At 41.6% G+C, this 21,893-nt stretch overlaps 1 protein-coding gene across 1 annotated transcript; it reads left to right on the plus strand.

Moving 5' to 3' along the window:
• The first annotated feature begins 17,841 nt into the window (after positions 1-17,841).
• On the plus strand, positions 17,842-18,286 carry LOC129659335 (small EDRK-rich factor 2-like). Its single transcript, XM_055590563.1, has one exon. It carries the CDS (start codon positions 17,851-17,853, stop codon positions 18,034-18,036), a length of 186 nt encoding a protein of 61 aa, XP_055446538.1. The 5' UTR covers positions 17,842-17,850; the 3' UTR covers positions 18,037-18,286.
• The last annotated feature ends 3,607 nt before the right edge of the window (positions 18,287-21,893 follow it).

Consider the following 21,893-nt stretch of genomic DNA (forward strand, 5'->3'; position numbering starts at 1 on the left):
GGTTTTTATCTTTTCCTATTAGGCAGGAGTCATTTCAACAGGCTCTCCTTCAAAAGAGAACATGACAAGCTATATGACTATGTGTCCTGTACTGTTATGAGCCCCCAGTCACAGTGACTAGAGTTTCGTTAAGCACAGACCTCCCTATAGATTAGAACATATATCTTAAGCACCAATGTTAAAGTTAATGCAAAAGTTCAGAGGTGCAAAATAATTTAAATGTGCCCAAGTAGTAGCAATAACATCTCTAAAATCTCACCAGTGAATTATGGATATGTGGAATATTAAAAATGCAAAGCTAACTCAATTTGCATTTGCAATGCCCCCTAGCTATTACGGGGAGGAGGAAATTGCTTTCTGCTGAATTCAAGGGCACACTACTTAGTGCTGTATTTAAGTCAAGGAAGAAAATCATTCATTTTTATTCTACCACTTAACTTGTGCTTATGTAATCTGTCTGGCACTGGAGTCAGTTGTCTGATATTATTTTCAATCACAGAAAGAGAATATATAATTCAATCATTACACCTTGATTTTCACTTGCTTGGCGATCTTCTGGAGTCTTATTACCACCAGTAAATGCCAGTCTGTCATCATTCAGTGTTCAACTCCAGGTCCATTTCTGACAGACAGCACCAGCCATGAGCATTATTATTTTTATTTTTGAGGAGGGGAATGAAGTAAGGATAAGGTTACATTTCCCCAATCAGCTGGGCAGATACTGCTGCTAAGCTGCTAAGTCACTTCAGTCGTGTCCGACTCTGTGCGACCCCATAGACGGCAGCCCACCAGGCTCCCCCGTCCCTGGGATTCTCCAGGCAAGAACACTGGAGTGGGTTGCCATTTCCTTCTCCATGGGCAGATACTGCATTTCTTCATTTCCTCATTTCTTCAGTGAGGCTCCCCACCCATAACCCATCATTTGTCATCCATAAGCCACCTCTCCCCACCAGGGAATCCTCAAAGGTAGGGTAGACACGCAAATCAGTAGCTAATATATTGCAAAGCAGGAGGCTGCTTTCAACTTTGTGTCTTCTCTCACCTTGTTCTTCCTGCTTTCCAACTAGTCTTTCCTTCAGCTGCTCCTTTTCATTTTCCCTACACAGTGGCATTGCCTGCTGCTGTTCTTTCAACATAGGGATGGACTAAGAGCAACTCTCCAGGCAGAAGAGGAAACAGTGACATTTCTTAAGATGGAAGCTCAATTAAAAAACAAAAACAAAAACAACTAGGTGAAGGGCCAGGGTCTGTTAAAGGGGAATTATTTGATTCACAAATAATGTGGGGGTTCCCTGATTACAGTGAAAATGAGAGACAACACATTTTGGTGGCTGAGGTTGGACGATAAATCCCAGTTAAGAGAACACTTGGTGTTGGTCCATTACCCACTGATCTTTGTGATTGTGTTTGATGATCATATCGGGCGTTAAGTTGCTTTGTTTCTCTTTCCTCCACATTTCTTTGTATCTATTGCCTTATCATGAGTCACTGCTTTTTTTAAAAAAACTTATGTTACTTAGATATAATATGACTGATAATAGTGGATTTTAAGGGCTTCCCTGGTAGCTCAGATGGTAAGGCATCTGCCTGCAAGGCAGGAGACCTGGGTTCAATCCCTGGGTTGGGAAGATCCCCTGGAGATGGAAATGGCAACTCACTCCAGTATTCTTGCCTGGAGAATTCTATGGACAGAGGAGCCTGGTGAGGTACAATCCATGGGATCACAAAGAGTCAGACACGACTGAGCGACTAACACTTTCACTTTCTACTAAAAAAAAAATGTGTATAAGCCACACACCCAGGAATTTTGACTCATTAGGTAGGTCTGAGTAGAAGGTCTAAGGATCTGCATTTTTAAAAAGAACCCCTCTCCAGACTGTGTGCTGCGCTAAGTCTCTTGAATCGTGTCCAACTCTGTTCAACCCTATGGACTATAGCCTACCAGGCTCCTCTGTCCATGGAATTTTCCAGGCAAGAATACTGGAGTGGGTTGCCATGCCCTCCTCCAAGGGATCTTCTTGACTCAGGGATTGAACCCGTGTCTCTTGCATTTGCCAGTGAGTTCTTTTCCAGTAGCACTCCCTGGGAAGCCCAGCCTACTCTTTATGAAACCGCCTTTGAAAAGCCTATAGAAAGAGGAAGATACTGTGTGTGGTGTAGTCTAAATCATCTCTCCACTCCTATCCCTTTCCTTCCCCTCCCCTTCTCCTTCCTCTTCCCCTTCTTTCCTCCTCCTCCTTCTCTTTCTCTCTCTCTCACTCAAACATACCTGCTTCAGTCCATGTGATGAACAGGTCAAGTTCATCTCTTTGTTACTGCCTAATAAAATCAACAATCTTTCTGGAAGATTGACATAATAGGCTAAAAACAAAGAAGCAGAAATTACTCTCAAACATCAAAAAGGCCCGGGGGATCTCCAGAGGGTGGCATAAGAGAAACTGAATTGGAAATTGAGTCTGGCTTCCTAAAGACAATTCCCCTATTTTTTTCTAACAAATGAAGCATCCCTGGATTTCGTACTTGGTAGCTCTAAACAGAGCACTCAGAAGGATGAATAATTGTACTGGGCATAGGAAGAAAGGGGTTATTCAAAAGACATGGAATGTCCTTACATATTTATAATGCATGTGAGCTGAAAACCAGGTGAGACGGACTAATTGAGGGCAAGAGGAGAAGGGGACGACAGAGGATGAGATGGCTGGATGGCATCACTGACTCGATGGACATGAGTCTGAGTGAACTCCGGGAGTTGGTGATAGACAGGGAGGCCTGGCGTGCTGCGATTCATGGTGTCGCAAAGAGTCGGACACGACTGAGCGACTGATCTGATCTGATCTGATAGACAACAAAAAGCCCATTCGGTCCTTGGAATTTCAAGCTCAGTCTCTGGTCAGATAATATTTTAAAAATCAGAATTCAGGCTATTGTTTTGAAAAATACATCAGATAGAAATGAGAGCAGGCAAATGAGAGATTTATAATACCCATGGTACACAGCTTGTAAATTGACTGCCTTTTTTATCTCTGTAGCAGGAGAAATGGGGAAATTCTGAAAACCCCAGAAGAAACAGGCAGGATGTCTAAGTTAAGAATGCAAGGGGGAGAGGACTCCCTATTAAAACAAAACACTGCCCCCTTTGCCCTGCACATATCATAACTTACCTGCTTTATTCATTCTAGCTGGGCTTCTCTAGGTGATTTATTAGTTGGTCTGAATTTAGCACAGAAGGAAAGACAACTAGAAAGTGGTTCCCCACAGTGTATTTCGTGAATCTTACTTTCCTCTTAAAATTCACACATTGTGATTCCCTGTGTTATCATTGTCTTGTCCCAGACATAAGCAGCTTCCATTATAATTACGAGAGCCAAGTCTGGATGAAAGCTCCTTATCATTGATTTTAGCACAACTAAAACCAAATGAAATCTGTCCCTCCTTACCACAAATTTATCAAACAATAAGGGGCTTCATTAATTCAAAACTACAGAACCCTTTGAGCACACCTACTGCTTTCTTTTTTCCAGGTCTAATGTGCCTTTTGCAAAGCTGGAGGCTGGGGGCAACAATCTTTTTTTTTTTTTTTAATTTTATTTTATTTTTACTCTTTACATAATTGTATTAGTTTTGCCAAACATCAAAATGAATCCGCCACAGGTATACATGTGTTCCCCATCCTGAACCCTCCTCCCTCCTCCCTCCCCACACCATCCCTCTGGGTCGTCCCAGTGCACCAGCCCCAAGCGTCCAGCATCGTGCATCGAACCTGGACTGGCAACTCGTTTCATACATGATATTTTACATGTTTCAATGCCATTCTCCCAAATCTTCCCACCCTCTCCCTCTCCCACAGAGTCCATAAGACTGTTCTATACATCAGTGTCTCTTTTGCTGTCTCGTACACAGGGTTATTGTTACCATCTTTCTAAATTCCATATATATGCGTTAGTATACTGTGTTGGTGTTTTTCTTTCTGGCTTACTTCACTCTGTATAATAGACTCCAGTTTCATCCACCTCATTAGAACTGATTCAAATGTATTCTTCTTAATGGGGGCAACAATCTTAACTCTTCAGGTGAGAAAATATTCTCTCCTTACAGGAAGGACTCTGTCCCCATGGGTCTAACAACATACCAAAACCATAACAATACAACATCATGGTGTCCATACAATGGGAATTATATACATACAGTAATGGGACAGTCATGCCATCTCAAAGGAAAAGAAATGGTTTAGATCCATGATACAAGCTGGGATGATAAATCAGAATGCTGCTAAAGATAGGGCAGCATAATATGGAAGCTAGCCCAAGGGAAACCGTTAAAACATAGATAACACTGGGTTAAAGCTACAGAAAAATGAAAAGGGAAAAACCAAACTGTTTAAACATTAAACATTTGTTTAAATATTAAAGTAAAGTTAGGATGACAGCAAAATCGATATTAAATCAGGCCTGGAAGCTTTTATGACCTCAAACCCTGGGCTTCCTAACTGCTAGTGTCATAAATGATGTCACTTTTCAGCATAGTCGTGGCTGCCAGCAGGCAGGTCAGAAATGCCAGCTTTCATTTAAATTGTCCATTTGTGATGTAATTTAGCATTTACTCCCAGGGACAAATGTCACCGCTCTGGGCACCAGCCCCCGAAAGTGCTGCTGTAAGCAAATACTTCCCCTCCTAATTCCATTCTGCACCCAGGAGCATGGTTTCCAGAGGGGCCTGTGAGTTCTTCTGGGTTTGAACAAAGATTTGAGGACCATATAAATGAGTTAAGACTCTTTTCCAGTTGGTGAAGACAGATTTTGAGGAAACTCTCCTGGGATCAAACAAAAGGGAGCTGTGGAAAGCTGTACCTGCTATAGAACATTTCATGAGCAGGCTGGGATTGGAGGCCTGTGATGTGGACACATGGGGCTTCAACCAGGGGCAGCCTTGAGGTACCAGCTGCACGAGGGAACTTGCTGGAAAGATGGAGGGAGACTTCTTTTGTTCCCAACCTCAGCTCCTTGATTCTTAGTCCCATCTTCCTCCTCTCTCCAAGTACTTCCCCAGGCCCTGTTATGTTGACTTCTGCAGGCTAAGTTGCTTCAGTCATGTCCAACTCTTTGTAACCTAGTAGGGTAGCCTGCCAGACTCCTCTGCCCAGGGAAATCTCCATGCAAGAATACTGGATTGGGTTGTCATTTCCTTCTCCAGGGAATCTTCCCAACCCAGGGATCAAACCACGTTTCCTATGTCTCCTGCATTGTAGGCAGATTCTTTACTGCTAATGCCACTTGGGAAGGCCCTTGAAACGCAGAAGGACCTGCTAAAATGCTAACATGCTCTGGGAAGAGCATCATCAGCCTTTCCCAGGTCTGTCTTGTACAGGTGCTGGAGTCCCTTGAGGCAGGACTGTCTGCAGCAGGGGTAGCTGGCTCCAGTAAGTGAAGGTGGACCTGCTTTACATTCTTCCATACAGTTTCAACAGAACGTAACATGGGATTCTTCAGTTATGGTGGTCCAGTCACACCCTGGAGATGTGTCATTTAACTAAGTGAGCACTCATTAAGGTCCTACTAGGGTGTGAAGAAGGCTGAGTGCCGAAGAATTGATGCTTTTGAACTGTGGTGTTGGAGAAGACTCTTGAGAGTCCCTTGGACTGCAAGGAGATCCAACCAGTCCATTCTGAAGGAGATCAGCCCTGGGATTTCTTTGGAGGGAATGATGCTAAAGCTGAAACTCCAGTACTTCGGCCACCTCATGCGAAGAGTTGACTCATTGGAAAAGACTCTGATGCTGGGAGGGATTGGGGGCAGGAGGAGAAGGGGATTACAGAGGATGAGATGGCTGGATGGCATCACTGACTTGATGGACATGAGTCTGAGTGAACTCCCGGAGTTGGTGATGGACAGGGAGGCCTGGCGTGCTGCGATTCATGGGGTCGCAAAGAGTCAGACATGACTGAGTGATTGAACTGAACTGAACTGAGGGTGGAACAAAGGAAAGATAAAATTTGGAGCAAGTGAGTGAGTGAGTGTATTGCGTGCATGTATGAATGTTTGGAGAAATGGTGAAAATGAGAGATTAGTTTGCTAGGGTTCCATAATAAAATACCAAGCACTGAGTGGCTTAAACAACAAAAATTTATTGTCTCATAGTTCTGGAAGCTGGAAGGCAGAGATCAAGGGGGCCGCAAGGCCGTGATCCCCCTGAAAACCCTGGAAGAATCTGTTCCAGGTCTCTCTCATAGTTTCTGAAAGTTCCTTGGCTGGTGATAGCATAACTTCAATTTTCATATGGCATTTTCCCTGTGTGTCTGTGTCCAAATTTCCCCTTTGGACAAGAAAACTAGCCATGTTGAATTAGAGGCCCACCCTACCCTAGTGTGACCTCATTGTAACTAATTACATGTGCAAAAATATCTCCAAAAAAAGTCACATTTTGAGGTACTGAGGGTTATGACTTAACACATGAATTTGAAGGGATACAATTCAACTTGTAACAGAGACAAGCAGGGGTAGAAATCAGGAAGGAACCAAGTAATGAAAACCATAGAGAATGACCTTGAGCCTTATGGGAGCAATGACCTTGAGCCCTATGTGTGGTCAGTAAGCAGGGAAATCAAAGACTAGAACTTGTTCAGGAAGGAGCATTACTTGGAGCTGAATTCAACCCGGTCATTCTTAGCTGTTCCTGAGACAGCAGTGAATACTTGTTCTTCTCAAACAACATACTCATTTATTTTGTATTTGCATTTCTACTTGAAATGGAATGACATTCATTAAAATTTCTTAAAATTACAGGACCATGAGAAAGAGATCAGCGGTAAGAACTATTCCAAAAAGAAATCAGTGGTCAATTTACATTCTCCTACAGAGACAAAATAATGCACAATCAAAAAGTGGAACCAAGAGCCACACAAAACATGGCACATGGCACTGCCTATCAGTGGCACCTCACCCACTGCCTGCTTAGGACGGGAATCTGGAACTGCAGAATAAGCACAGAGAAAAATGCAAACTAAAGCAGTCCTAATCCACTAGAGTTGCAATTATGGAAGTTCAAAGTTACACTCAGAGATGATCCAGATTTCGACAAATGGCATAGAGTTGTTACACTATAAATTTTTTAATCACAAAAATTACTTCAGCCCAAAATTCTAGAATTTTAATTTCGTTTTGCAGTTTTCATCTGCATGGTTTAGAATAGGACTCTCCCTCCCCAAAGCAGATATCCCTACACCTTTGGTCCACTATAAACATATGGACATGATCCTTCCTGTAAAAGAGATGTGTTCCAATAAATGTTGGTTATAATAAACACCTCTGTTTTCTGTCTGCTCCAGTTCTGTCAAATTTGTGCTCACAAACGGAGGTAGACAAGGAAATTATCCAAGAGAGACACAATTGTAATTAGAACAGCACAAACAAAGCACAGCATTGATTTTTATAGGTGGAAAACAATGTCTTCGATCCACGTCCTATGTAGCCATTTCCCTGGAGAGAATGTGCTGTTTTTATTTTCTCATCCAGAATATGAAGGCCTGCTGTTTTGCTCTGGGGGCAAGGGTGGGAGGATTGTTGCACAGGGGTTATGAGAAGGGGTAGCCTCCAAAGGCTTGTAAAAATATCAAAGTTTGAGGGTTTTTTTTTTTTTAAGTATATACTCCCTGACAGCTTCTAATACAACAAGGAAAGGCTCTTAGGTAAGCAAAAGATGATCTGCATGTAGGCTCAAAAGCAAGAGTGTTTATAGCCAGCTCTAAGAGCAGGTTGTGATGGCGACCTTCTATGTCACAACACAGGCAAACTCGAGCAGGTGACGCCTGTGAGATTTAATGTCTGCTCTGTGGAAATGTTTCTTTATGCAGGCACAAGGTTTAATCACTTTTGTCAGCATTTAATAGATCCTATTTTTACTTACACAGAGGTTGGAGCAAATAAGAAAATCTATTTAATCTAGAGTTTTAATACATCAGGCTCTGCCTTTGAGGAGAGTCACAGTGTCCTTTCCTATCCAGGTGTATAAATTTGACGTTACTTGACTTTAGTGTAATAACACCAAATTTCTATTTATTAGCTGGGTTATTTTCAGTTTTAAGTAACTGAAAACCCAATCAAATTCATTCAAAGAACAAAAAAGCTGCATTGGCCTGGTTAACTGCTAAGTCCAGAAAGGCAGAGTGGCTTCAGGCATGGTTTCCTTCAGGTGTGAATTTTTACTAAATTAAAGCCTTCCAGGTGAGCCTGAAGCACCCAGGACAGAAGCATCACCCCGGTGTGTGTGATCCCAGGGACAGTTTGGAAATGGAAGCTGTTGCCTAAACACTGGCCAAAGGTCTTTCTCTCTTTAGCTGGAGCAGCAGAGGAGTTGGTTTTTTTTTTAAGTAGTACCTGATTTCAATGAACGAACACAGAGCAACTGCAGCAAGTTTGTCACCTTATCAAACCCCTGATGAGTCACTGAATCACTCAAAGACATGTATTTTCAGCAATGTAAGTTTTCTGTTTTCAAAGAACTTTAAAGACAGCATTTGATATAAAGAAGTAACACCCATCATGATAATACTGAACTTGCATAATTTGTTTTGGACTTAAAGTTGCCTGTGTGTGTGTGTGTGTGTGTTAGTCGCTCAATCATGTCCAACTCTTTGCCACTCCATGGACTGTAACTGCCAGGCTCCTCTGTCCATGGAATTCTCCAAGCAAGAATACTGGAGTGGGTAGCCATTACCTTCTCCAGGCGATCTTCCCAACCCAAGGATTGAACCCAGGTCTCTCACATTGCAGGCAGATTCTTTACCATCTGAACCAACAGTGAAGCCCTAAAGTTGCCCTTGGATTCCTCAAAAAAATCCACCTAACCCCCTTTCATTCAGAAGAACCTTGAGCCCTTCAGAAGGCTCCAGGTCACAGCTGTGCTCTATCTTCACTGCCCCGCAGACCGAACACGTCCCTGCTGACAACAGTGAACACTCAGTTTCATCTCAGCTGTGGCAAGGATGCTCCGATGGCCCACCCCCAAAGCCATGATGGCCTCTTCTGTTATCCTGTCCGTGAGGATGCTGGTTTCCCACATCAAAGTTCTCATGTGGTTCAGGCTGGAGGCTGAGTGTAGGTGGTGTCCAGGAAAGAAAACGGGATATGCAGCAGATGACTCTGCTATACAAGGCCATGAAGGAAAAGGATCAATGTCCCAGGAAGTCTGGTGGTCTCCTCATCTCCTTGATCCCCTAACTAAGAAGGACAGATGACAAGGAACCCTGTTCCCCCTTTGGCTGAAGGATGGGGCCTGGAGACTGCTGAACCAAAGATAAATTCCCTCTGTCCCCCAACCTCAGCCACCTTACAATCCCGATTGCCCAGCTGAGCCCAAAGAATTCCTCGTGGCTATAAAGTTCCTCGTAGCCCAGAAGCACTGGGTTTACAGTGAACCCTCATTAAAGTGTGCTCCTGCAGCCAGACTGTCAGTTTCAAAAGAAAACTCCTTTTAATTTTAACTAGAGCACTGGGCATCAGAAACAGTGGAGAAAGGGGATTCATTTATGAGTTTCTATGGCAGATTATGGGTTTTATTTGCTCCTTTACACCACTTTTCAGTCTGTCATTTTGGTAAGGTTAACCCCAGTGTAAAATGTTCCCGTAATTATGCTCGGAAACACTCCCAGCCTGCCGCATGCCAATAAATGCCTGGAATAACTGTCAGGCTAAATGAATCCCATTTGGACAAAATGATTATTGAAAGTTATTTTAGTTCCCTATTAAGCAGTTGTGGAACAGAGCTGTAATCAAAATGTTTATTTCAATTAGAATTATTATGGTCAATAAAAAGCTCAAGTAGAAAGTAAACTACACTTTATCAAATAAAGTAAAGGCCACAGCTAGTTAAACTTCTTGTTTCACATGGCCTCTATCCTGGAGTCTGACAAGAGGCACATTATCAGCCTTTTCCATAGTATATTAACAGCTATTATAGCCCAACCTCTATCTAGCAGATCCAGAGTCACTTGCTCTGGGTGGACAAAAACCCCAATTCTTTCTTGATGGTTACCATGGCTAGCAAGCGGGCATGAGCCCCTCTGACTCTGTAGCAACACAGAGCACCCCTCCCACTGAATGGCTGAAAAAAAGCCACAGGGGTTATAATGCCAACAGCAGTATTTATTCATTACCCTGTCCCCAGGACTGGCTGTACACAAGCATTCTCCTTACTTTAGTACTAATTTCTTTTCTTGTGGATCCCAGCAAAATGCTTTTTCTTATTCAGTTAATGCAGTCATCCTCATCAGAAAGCAGCTTTTGGGGGTTTTCTGTTTGTTTGGGGAGAAATACATAAAATACAATACAAAATACAATGAAAGATTGTATTTCTATCCTACGAGAATCTGCCCTTCAAGTGAAAGTGTGGGTTGTTGTTGCTGTTTAGTCCCTAGGTTGTATCCAACTCTTTTGCAACCCCATGGACTGTAGCCCTCCAGGCTCCTCTATCCATGGGATTTCCCAGGCAAGACTACTGGAGTGGATTGCCATTTTCTTCTCCAGGGGAATCTTCCCAACCCAGGGATTGAACCCACATCTCCTGCATTAGCAGGAGGATTCTTTACTACTGAGCCATCAGGGAAGTCCCGAAATCTTGGGTACACACAGGCAAATTACTTTTTCCCCCTAAATCACAACAATTTCCGTCATAATCCTCTATGGCTAGAAGTACTGTGTTGTTCTTATAAATTCCAGTGCCCAGGCCATACCCAAAGTCAAGTTAGAAAATCTGAAGTGGGACCCAGGCATCAAGGGTTTTTAAAGTTCTCCAGGACATTCCAATATGCAATTCATGGTGGGAATTCTACTCTAGGACAGTGGTTCTCAAAGTGTGGTCCCTGAACCAGCAGCATCAGCATCACTTTGAAAGTTGTTAGAACTGCAGATTCTCAGCTTCCATTTGTTAATTACTTTATCAGAAACTGGTATGGGGCCAAACAATGTGCATTTTAACAAGCCTCCTGGTGAGTCTTGTTATCTCCTGATGCATGCTCAAGTCTGAGAACCATTTCTATAAGGGATCTTCTTTGAAGAGGAAAATAGAGCCAAAGATGTTTTATCACCTACTCACATATTAAGAGAAGCCAGCATTTACCCCTAATAGAACAGGAGCAAGATTAATAAACCAACAGTGTCCACTGATTGCCTGTCTGAATGTTAAGACAAAAGATATAAGAAGAGATGCTAAAAGCATCTCTTAATTCCCACCTAGACAAGGAAGAGAGTCTCTAAGAACCATCATCAGAAAAGCCAGGGTTGGTTGAATAATGAGGAGCCAATGAATTCACAATCTACAATCACAGTGTGAAAGGAAGTTCAAATGGACAGAATAATAGGTAAGCTGGCTCAAAAGCAAAGCCTTGACTCAGGTAAGCAATTGTTTCATCCCTTCACTTATGTACAGCAGTTCTTCTGACTTCTCATTTCTAGCTTCCCAAGGTCCCCAGGATTCTCAGAGTACCTCAGAACAGACAAGGGAATTAATTCATGCTGAGATCTAAATGACCAACAATGACTTTGTGTTCTTACATTTCCTTGCTTTATTTGGATATTAAACAACGTTCCTACAATATCGATACTTGGACACTCCTTGCATGCCAATTGCTGGTTTGCTGCTAAGTCGCTCACTGGTCTAAGCCTTTATAAATATATTAACTCACTGAACACGCATAACAATACTATAAGTACTAGTTTATACAGTTTCACAGGTGAGGAAACTGAGGCAGAGATGTTAAGTAGTTGTCCCAAGGTCATGGCCTAGCCCCAGGCAGTCTGGCTTTAAAGCTGAACCATTAGGCTAAACATCCTCTCAGAACAAGTGGGCTTTTCAGACATAGAACTTGTGGGCTGGAAGATGTGGGGGAAGAGCTCTGTAAGAGCTATTCTCTCACATTAGCTAATTGCCAATTCTATTTAAATATCAAGTCAGATTGGCCATACCTTTCCCACTTTAGTGGGTTGTTCTCACCTTAGAAAATGTGTAGTGCCAGTCTTGTCTTCATAAACTTATCCTGTTCCAGCTATTTCCCTACATATTAGACCAATCGAGATAAAAATTCTGAACTAACTACTTTAGAAGGATTTGCTTTTCTTAGAAAATTATGATCCAGGTCTAGGGCTTCCAAGACCTAGTTCTTCAAACTCAGAAGCATCACAGAAGGAGCAGGCTGTGAAGCCCAACATCATCTCCTCTGAACAGAGCTGTCTTGGCCTGAGTGGAGGAACAGAATAAGGTTTGAATTTTTTACTCCTACTTTTCTCCCCTTAAGTCTTTGTTAGTCTTTTTTTCAGAGATGGCAGTGGCACCCCACTCCAGTACTCTTGCCTGGAAAACCCATGGACAGAGGAGCCTGGTAGGCTGCAGTCCATGGGGTCATGAAGAGTTGGACACGACTGAGTGACTTCACTTTCACTTTTCACTTTCATGCATTGGAGAAGGAAATGGCAACCCCCTCTGTGTTCTTGCCTGGAGAATCCCAGGGATGGGGGAGCCTGGTGGGCTGCCGTCTATGGGGTCGCACAGAGTCGGACACCACTGAAGTGACTTAGCAGTAGCAGCAGCAGCAGTAGTCTTTTTTTCATGAAATAGTGTTGAATTTGACAGAGGCATCACGTTCTGGCTTATGGAAAATCTGTCAAAAAGAGACTACACAGTTCAATTTCACCCCATGTCTAAAGACCACGGAATCCAGTGGTTCATTGTTACCCCATAGAGTGCTTACTTAAGTATTGCACATCAGCATCTTCTTAGCAAAAGACTTCTTGAACTGGCTGGGGATGAGCTGGGGAAGGGCTGGGGTGGTAGCTCTGAGTAATCTTCAATTTTTATCCCTTGACACTTTAATTAAGATAATTTAACAGCCTGTTAAGCACAATATGCAGAATTTCCCACTAGAAGCCAATGAGGAAAGAGTCTTGGGGAACAGAGAGATACGTGCGAGGATGGAGATCCAGGCAGCACAGAGTTGGAAGGAGTCAGGGTTATTTTTCAACCCAATGACTGTGACTTTCCCAAGGTCACACAGTTAATTAGTGGACTCCCCGGATCCCACACTGTATGACATGCTTTGGGATGTTAAATGGGACTATTCAGGCATAGCAAATTGTGAGCACTTTTCTAGAAAATCTCAGCCTCTGACCTCAGAAATTCAGTCAGTTTAAGCAAAGCCTTGCAATGGGAGAAAGGCTGAAGGAAACATCAATGACATGACTCAACACCTTGTGACCTTGTTTCAGAGCGGGAAGGGGTTGCCGGCTGTAGTCAGAGAACTGCTGTCTCAGCTTGTCTCCTGGTTTTACTGTGTGGGCCGCACAGCAGCTGCCTGCATCATGAGTACTCTACAGACACATTAGGGCTCCCCAAGCCTCTACCTATGAGGCAGTTTAGAAAAGTACCTCCTACTCAGGCTTGTGCAATCAGAAGTAATACCTATGCCCTGAAACATTTTAATCCAAAGACACTGTCAGCTCTGACATTCAGAAGTTCAATTCTTTGGCTAAAGTCAGAGAAGAAGAAATATTATATCTCTTATGTTGAATCTAAAAAGAAATGATACAAATGAACTTACAAAACAGAAAGAGACTCACAGACTTAGAGAACAAACTTATGGTTGCAGAGGGGTGGTAGGTGGAAGAGGATGGAGGGAAGGAATAGCCGGGGATTTGGGGATGGACATGTACACACCGCTATATTTAACATGGATAACCAACAAGGACCTACTGTATAGCTCATGGAACTCTGCTCAGTGTTACGTGGCAGCCTGGATAGGAGGGGAGTTTGGGAGAGAATAGATACACGTATATATGTATGACTGAATCCCTTTGCTGTTCACCTGAAACTGTCAACAACGTTGTTTGTTAGTCAGCTATATACCCCAATACAAAATAAAAAAAAAAAAGACCTTAAAGAGCTTATTTTTAAATTCTACCTTTTGAAAATAAGAGTTTTCAGTCTGATAGATAATATGCCTTTGCCCTAAAAGTAGATGGCATTTACCCTATTCTCCAGAAATTATGCCATTAGTACTTTGATATGTGCTCAGCACTTATTAGGATTCATTCTGATTATTTATTTCCAGCTTAATTGGCTAGATACATACATTTATAAAATATAAAAATATACATGATGGATTTCAAATTCACTTCAAATAGACTGAGAACTTCACAATGCAAGCTCTTAGATTCTGGGTACCACTAACCCCTTTTTTCACATTTAGGAGTCAAGAAAAAAGAGAGTGGGCAGTTTCAGGGTAAGAGACTAAGTTAGGGAAAGTCAAGGATCAAGGTGAGCCAGGGCAGGCTAGCAGGGAAGGCAAGGGTCAGAAATTCTGGCTTAGTTTAAAAGGAAATGACCCACTGTTCAAAAAAACTTTATGATAACTGGGCAAAAGTAAAAGAGAGGGAAGGGAGAAATGCATGTGTGTGTAAAAGCATGGAATTGCAGAAGTGCCTAGGGATCGCTGAGAAGCTCAATTAGATGGGGTCAATGTTTGGGGGTGGATGGTGGAAAGAGACAATAAGGATATGATGGGCAAATGGGCAAAGTTAGTTGAGACGAGATGGTGAGAGTCTTCCTCATCTTCACTGAAGTCTTCCCTGACTACACAGGCACTGAATCACACCTTCCTGTGAAACTTCTAACCTGTATTACCCAAACCTTAAAGTCACTGGTACTTAATCAACAGATTCCATACTGTTACTTAACTCTGTATTTTATGTTTCCTCATGCCTTTATTTTGACTATTTGAGTACATTATCAACAATTTTCAGGGGAGGACTTTCCTTTGATAGTTGTATAATAGGAAGATACACGACACCTTAAGCAATAATGACAACAGCTGTTAAGGAATTCCTACATGCAAAAGTTTCTTGTGTATCTAATTCTCAAAACGATTCTATGAGGCACATACCATTTCCATTTTTTTAAATGGGTAAACTAAGGCAGGAGAGGTTAAGTAGCTTGCCCAAGGTCACAGAGTTCTAAATGGAGAAACCAGGATTTGAAACTGTCTGATTCTTTTATGACCCCATGACTGTAGCCCTCAAGGTTCTTCTTGTCTGGGACTTCCCAGGCAAGAACACTGGAGTGGGTTGCCATTTCCTCCTCCAGATGACCTTCCCAACCCAGGGATTGAACCCGCATCTCCTGTGTTGGTAAGCAGATTCTTTACCACTGAGCCACCACTCAGCCTGCCAATGCAGGAGATGTGGGTTTGATCCTTGGGTTGGAAAGATCCCCTGGAGAAGGAAATGACAACCCACTCCAGTATCCTTGCCTGGGAAATGCCATGGACAGAGGAGCCTGGTAGACTACAGTCCATGGAGGTCACAAAAGAGTCAGACATGACTTAGGGACTAAACAACAACAGTCTGATTCCAGTGTTTGTGTTTTTTAAACCACAACACTCTACCCATTTCCCAGTAGGTGCTTAAGAAATCTTTGCTGAATGAATGGGATGAGTGGGTATCAAATAAATTATTTAAAAAAATTTTAGCCCATTATTTGAAATGCTATGAATTCATTATTTAATTCTTCAGCAACTAAGAGATTTTCTTTGCCAAGTCACCAGTGGGCTGCATATTCAAATGAAAATAAAAATCCTATGAGTATTTTTCAGTAGAGATCTATGAAGAAGAAACCTTGTTTCACGAGCTTGATAATTATCAACTTTGTCCAGGCCTCTGGGCTTTTTTCTCTAATATATACGAAAGCTCTCTGAATGTTTGTCTTCCTCTTCCAGGGACTTAGGCAATCTGATATTACTCTTCATCTCAGAAACATCTCAATAATAAAAACAAGAAATTAATCCCTGCAAGATCAATAGGGAAGGGCTTGCAAATGCTACATAGCTGGCAGTTGATGGTAAAAGAGCTATCAATTCTCCAATTCAGAGAATAGCCGGGGTGGAGCCGTCATCTCTGACCATCCACCCAGACACCACGAGGAGCCAGGGAACTTTGCGAGAAGGACTCAGAGAAGATTTCCATTAGAATCCTACAATGATGGGTAGTGGGAGCCTCTGGAGCTGCAGAATTGCACAGTGCTATTTCACAGCCAAATGCAGGCACTTGGAAATTTGAACCTATTACAAGTTATCCTTGGCTGGGAAACAGGATGAACAAAAAATGAAGGTGCTGACAGTTTTGACAAGTGCCAGAACAAAATGGAAGTCAGGAAAACAATCAAAAGAATGCAAGCAATGTGACATTCCTGCATCCTTTACGCTTGTGAGGGAGGAGGTGGCTTCTCTCTTAAGGAAAAGCCCTTGCTCCTAGCAACATTCTGCCAAGATGAGAAGTCTTCCCATGCAATCCCCTTTCTGCAGAGCAGCTGTGGAGGAAAAGCACCATTCTTTCCCATGATTCTTGAGTGTTTTGACTGATGCCTGTGATAGAGTTTAAACTCAGTCAGGCTTTCAAGAATTGGACAAACAAATCTTGCCCAGAAATGTCAGGCTTTAATAAATTATCATGTCAGTGTCTCAATTTCAGCTCAGTGTTTAGACTGGAAGGAAAGCAGATGAATAAAGCAAACCCTTAACTCATACTAACATATATTCATGTTCGATCACCATGTAAATGACCAACTGCTGCCAGATCACCATATAGGTTACAACAGAAGCAACTATAGAGCAATGAGACTATAAAAGATGATAGACAAGATATAGTTTAGCATATGAATGAAAAAATGTTCTTCAAGATGGCTGTGGGAACTGATCACTTATTTTAATAATATGGCTGCTCATGAATATATAAGAATGTTTGTAAAGTACATAAGCCAGTGTTAAGTGCAATGCTGGAAAACTCAAACCCTGTCGCTAACTAGCTATGTTATCTTGGAAACATAAGATAAGTAAACTTAAGGTTTACTTAACCTCCCTGACCTTTCATATCTTCACCAATAAAATATGTATATTAATTTATTTGATGTCTGAGGGAAATATGTTTGTATGCCAAAATTTTAATATCTTTGACATCTAGAAAGTACTCAATAAATGGTGGCTATAAAAATTATCATCATTAATGATAATAGTGAAATAAGATCAGTTATTAAATAGCTATAGAATCTTGAGCAGTTACTTAACCTCTCTGACTCTGGGTTCACTCATTTAAAATTGAGGTATGTTATACTTCATAGAAACTTCCCATGTGGCTAAGTGGTAAAGAACCCCTCCGCCAAGGCAGGAGCTTTAGGTTCAATCCTTGGGTCAGGAAGATCCCCTGGAGAAGGAAATGGCCACTCACTCCAGTATTCTTGCCTCGAAAATCCGAGGGATAGAGGAGCCTGGCAGGCTACAGTCCAAGGGGTCACAAGGAGTTAAGCATGACGTAGTGACCAATACTTCATAGGGTTGTCAAGGAGATAAATGTGAAAATATGAAAAGCATCCAGTGTAGTATTAGGTACACAATAGGTGCTCAATAGATGCAGCTTCTTTTCAGTGACACTTATATAGCAATATGAGCTTATTTAATCCACAAATGGGAGAAAAGTCAGAATAAAGTATCAAATCCACTTTTACCAAGAAACTACTTGTCTCTCTGTTTAAAATCCTATTACAATCTGTTTAAAATATAAAATAAAGATTAAATCCTGATGTAGATTAAATTTGTAGTCAGAAACACCAGACATAAAAGTGCATTCTTATGTGTTATATTTATAATGGAAGATAAATAAAATGCCTGCAAGTAGTAAGAAATTAGAACATAGAAGCTGTTGAAATAAAAGTTATAGTGATGATGCAACGAGGGAACGCAAGGGAGGCAGGCCGGAGCCATTGCCGAGCCATTGCCGTCGCTGTGACCCGCGGTAACCAGCGCGAGCTCGCCAGAAGAATATGAAAAAGCAGAGCGACTCCGTTAAAGGAAAGCGCCGAGATGACAGGCTTTCTGCTGCCGCCCACAAGCAGAGGGACTTGGAGATCATGCAGCAGAAGCAGAAAAAGGCAAACGAGAAGAAGGAGGAACCCAAGTACCTTTGTGGCTTCGTGTCCAACCCTCTTGCCCTTCGCCTGTGTGCCTGAGCCAGTCCCATCACGCTTAGGTTTTCTCCTGTAGTGCTCACAGGTCCCAGCACCAATGGCATTCCCTTTACCTGAGTCTGCAGCGGGTCCCTTTTGTGCTTCCTACCCCTCAGGTAGCCTCTCTCCCCTCTGGGCCACTCCTGGGGGTGAGGGGGTTACCCCTTCCCAGTGTTTTTTATTCCTGTGGGGCTCACCCCAAAGTATTAAAAGTAGCTTTGTAATTCAAAAAAAAAAAAAAAAAAAGGAAAAAGTTATAGTTATGAGAATCCATTCACATAATTTCACAAATTTCTTCCTCTTTTATTTCTGTGATGAGTATATAAAAGATGCCACCCCTTCCCCCAAAAAATGCAAAATCCAGGCTTTCAGCTAGAAAGCAAGTGATCAGGAATTCTAGAAGGAATAAATAGATCTGTCTTCATTAATTAAGACTCTAAATAAAATACAGTCCCTTGTGATTGTGACAAAGATCAAAAGATACTTGGATATCATCTTCAAAAGCTTTTGACTCTTGAGAATCTTAAGAATCTTCAGAGCCCTTCATACTCTGGCATGTTTTAATTCTAAATTTAGTCTGTTGACACTTTCAAGAAAGTTAAGAGGTAGCTATAGCAGTTATGGGAATGGATAAAGATTGGGAATAAAGTATGAAATTGAACCAATTAATCAGGGATAATTTAAATGATATTTCTTATAAGTTCTATTTTGGATATCTAGATATACATAAATATTATAAGATATTTTAATAAAGGATAAATGTTTTTATTTTATCATTTTAGAAAATCTTTGAGAATGCTAGCTTCTCAGTTAACTAAGTTAACTCTTAGTCACTAAGTCTGCTTGTTTGCATAACTTGGCAGCTAACCCAAATTATGGACAGCACAGGGGAGGAAATAGCCACTTGATTATTGAGCTCATAAATCTAAATACAAAAACTGATCGTTTTCTATATAGGGGATTAAGTATCAGCATCACATGCAGGGCTCTCTCAAACTACACACAAAAATGCAGACACACACACACACACCCATCAGAGATGCTGGCCACCCATCTTGATATTATACAGATTTCCCTTGGAAGGAAAGTGTGTAGGTTGGAAGAGAAACATACACACACACACACACACACACACGATTCTGATACATTCCCTCTTCCCACCACTGAGTTGTGTTCAGTCATGTCAGACTCTCTGTGACCCCATGGACTGCAGCACACCAGGCTTCCCTATCCTTCACTATCACCCAGAATTCACTCAAACTCATGTCCACTGACTCAGTGATGCCATCCAACAGTCTCATCCTCTGTCATTCCCTCCTCCTCCTGCCTTCAATCTTTCCCAGCATCAAGGTCTTTTCCAATTAGTAGGCTCTTCACATCAGGTAGTCAAAGTATTGGAACGTCAGCTTCAGCATCAGTCCTTCCAATGAATATTCAGGGTTGATTTCCTTTAGGATTGACTGGTTTGATCTCCTTTCAGTCCAAGAGACTCTCAAGAGTCTTCTCCAACACCACAGTTCAAAAGCATCAATTCTTTGGTGCTCAGTCTACTTTATGGTCCAAATCTCACATCCATGTTTGACTACTGGAAAAACCATAGCTTTGACTCTAAAAACCTTTGTTGGCAAAGAGATGTCTCTGCTTTTTAATACACTTTCTAGATTCATCATAGCTTTTCTTCCAAGGAGCAAGTATCTTTTAATTTCATAGCTTCAGTCACCATCTGCAGTGATTTTGGATCCCCCCCAAAAATAAAGTCTCTGTTTCCATTGTTTCCCCATCTATTTACCATGAAGTGATGGGACCAGATGCCATGATCTTAGTTTTTTGAATGTTGAGTTTTAAGCCAGCTTTTTCACTCTCCTCTTTCACCTTCAACAAGAGGCTCCTTAGTTCCTCTTTGCTTTCTGCCATTAAGGTGGTGTTATCAGCATATTTGCGGTTCTTGCTCTTTCTCCCAGTAATCTTGATTCCAGTTTGTGCTTCCTCCAGCCCAGCGTTTCTCATGATGTACTCTGCATATAAGTTAAAGAAGCAGGGTGACAATAGACAGCCTTGACGTACTCCTTCCTCAATTTGGAACCAGTCTATTGTTCTATGTCCAGTTCTAACTGTTGCTTCTTGACCTGCATACAGATTTCTCAGGATAAGATAAGGTGGTCTGACATCCCCATCTCTTGAAGAATTTTCCACAGTTTATTGTGATCCACACAGTCAAAGACTAGCATAGTCAGTGAAGCAGTAGATGTTTTTCTGGAATTCCCTTGCTTTTTCTCTGATCCAACAGATGTTGGCAATTTGATCTCTGGTTCCTCTGCCTTTTCTAAATCCAGCTTGTACATCTGGAAGTTCTTGGTTCATGTGTTGTTGAAGCCTAGCTTGAAAGATTTTGAGCATTACTTTGCTAGCATGTGAAATAAGTGCAATTGTGTGGTAGTTTGTACTTTCTTTGGCATTTCCCTTCCTTGGGATTGAAATGAAAACCACTGAGACCTACTGCTAAAAATTGATGGCACTTGTTGCAATCATTTTCATATTTTCCCAAAGACTCAACATATCTGCTGTTATTTAACAGACTCTTATTCCAGGAAAGGCTGTAGAGATGTATTTGAAATAATGATATTTGACTTAGTCAAGTGAGCACTCTGTCACTCTTAGCAGAAAAAGCTCAAAACAAAAATTTCATGTTTTTAGCCAGAAGCATCTGCAAAGTATGTCTTTGACCAAAAGTTGATCATTTGAAGAAATATATGAGAAAGAAATATAATTTAGAGCATGATTTCACTACACATGAATCTGCCCAATGGTTTTCCCATCCTGTCCCCAAGTGTATTGTCCCTAGGACACAGCTACAGTTTTAGGAGGATGTTAAATCCAAAAGCAAAAACAAGGTTTTGAATTTATTTTATGTCAACCATTTCAATATACAGTTTTTTAAAAGTATGAGGATCTATTAGTGATTTTCATGCATAATCCTTTTTGTTCAGTCCTGATGTACAATCTGCCAGCAAACTCTTTGATGTGTTTTATTATGTCCCTTCTTGCTATTACTTGATTGTCTCACAGCTGTCTGCTCATTTCTATCTTGATTAATTTCTTCTAGGGTGCCTATATGTCCGATTTGGGAAATGATGTTGTTCTATTTGAGCCGTTGGCTTTTTGTAATAATTAATTAAATGAAATGTAATAAGAAACTACCTAGCCTGAGAAATAAATGATGCTGAGAACTAGGAAAACTAACAGGAGACACTGGGAGTGTGTAAATCTTACTGGAAAGCAGTTTTATTCCTATTTTTCAAAGAGCCATTTATCTAAAGAATACATGTGATCCACTCCAGGTGGGTCCATGGTTCAGACTGAGGCAAAGTCAATCCTTTCAGTTGCTCACGTGCTCTCCTTCTGGTTCATCTTCTTGTGCACCCTCTTTGGAGTTCATGTTTTCTCTTTAGTTTATTAGTAAGAGTGAAGACTTATAAGGAGAAAACTGGATCCACTCTGGAAGATCATTGCACTGAGGACTGTTCTGCTTTTATTAACCTGGTGTCCTGATGAAAAGCTATTACTGAACATTTTAATATGAGTTTTCATCACTAGCTTAAGAAGACTTGAAATGGCAGAATCTACAGAACATAAAATGTCAAAACAGCTGTTTGAAGGGATACATGTCTAGCCACGGGAAACTCCTAGCCAGTCACTCCTTTAAGCTCTTAATTTACATGAGTTTTAAGTGTGCTAAATGGCATCCCACTCCAGTATCCATGCCTGGAAAATCCCATGAACTGAGGAGCCTGGTGGGCTACAGGCCATGGGGTTGCGAACAGTCGGACACGACTGAGCGACTTCACTTTCACTTTCAGTGT

This window comes from Bubalus kerabau, chromosome 8 (genome assembly GCF_029407905.1).
Source record: "Bubalus kerabau isolate K-KA32 ecotype Philippines breed swamp buffalo chromosome 8, PCC_UOA_SB_1v2, whole genome shotgun sequence".
In the NCBI taxonomy this organism is placed as follows: domain Eukaryota; kingdom Metazoa; phylum Chordata; class Mammalia; order Artiodactyla; family Bovidae; genus Bubalus; species Bubalus kerabau.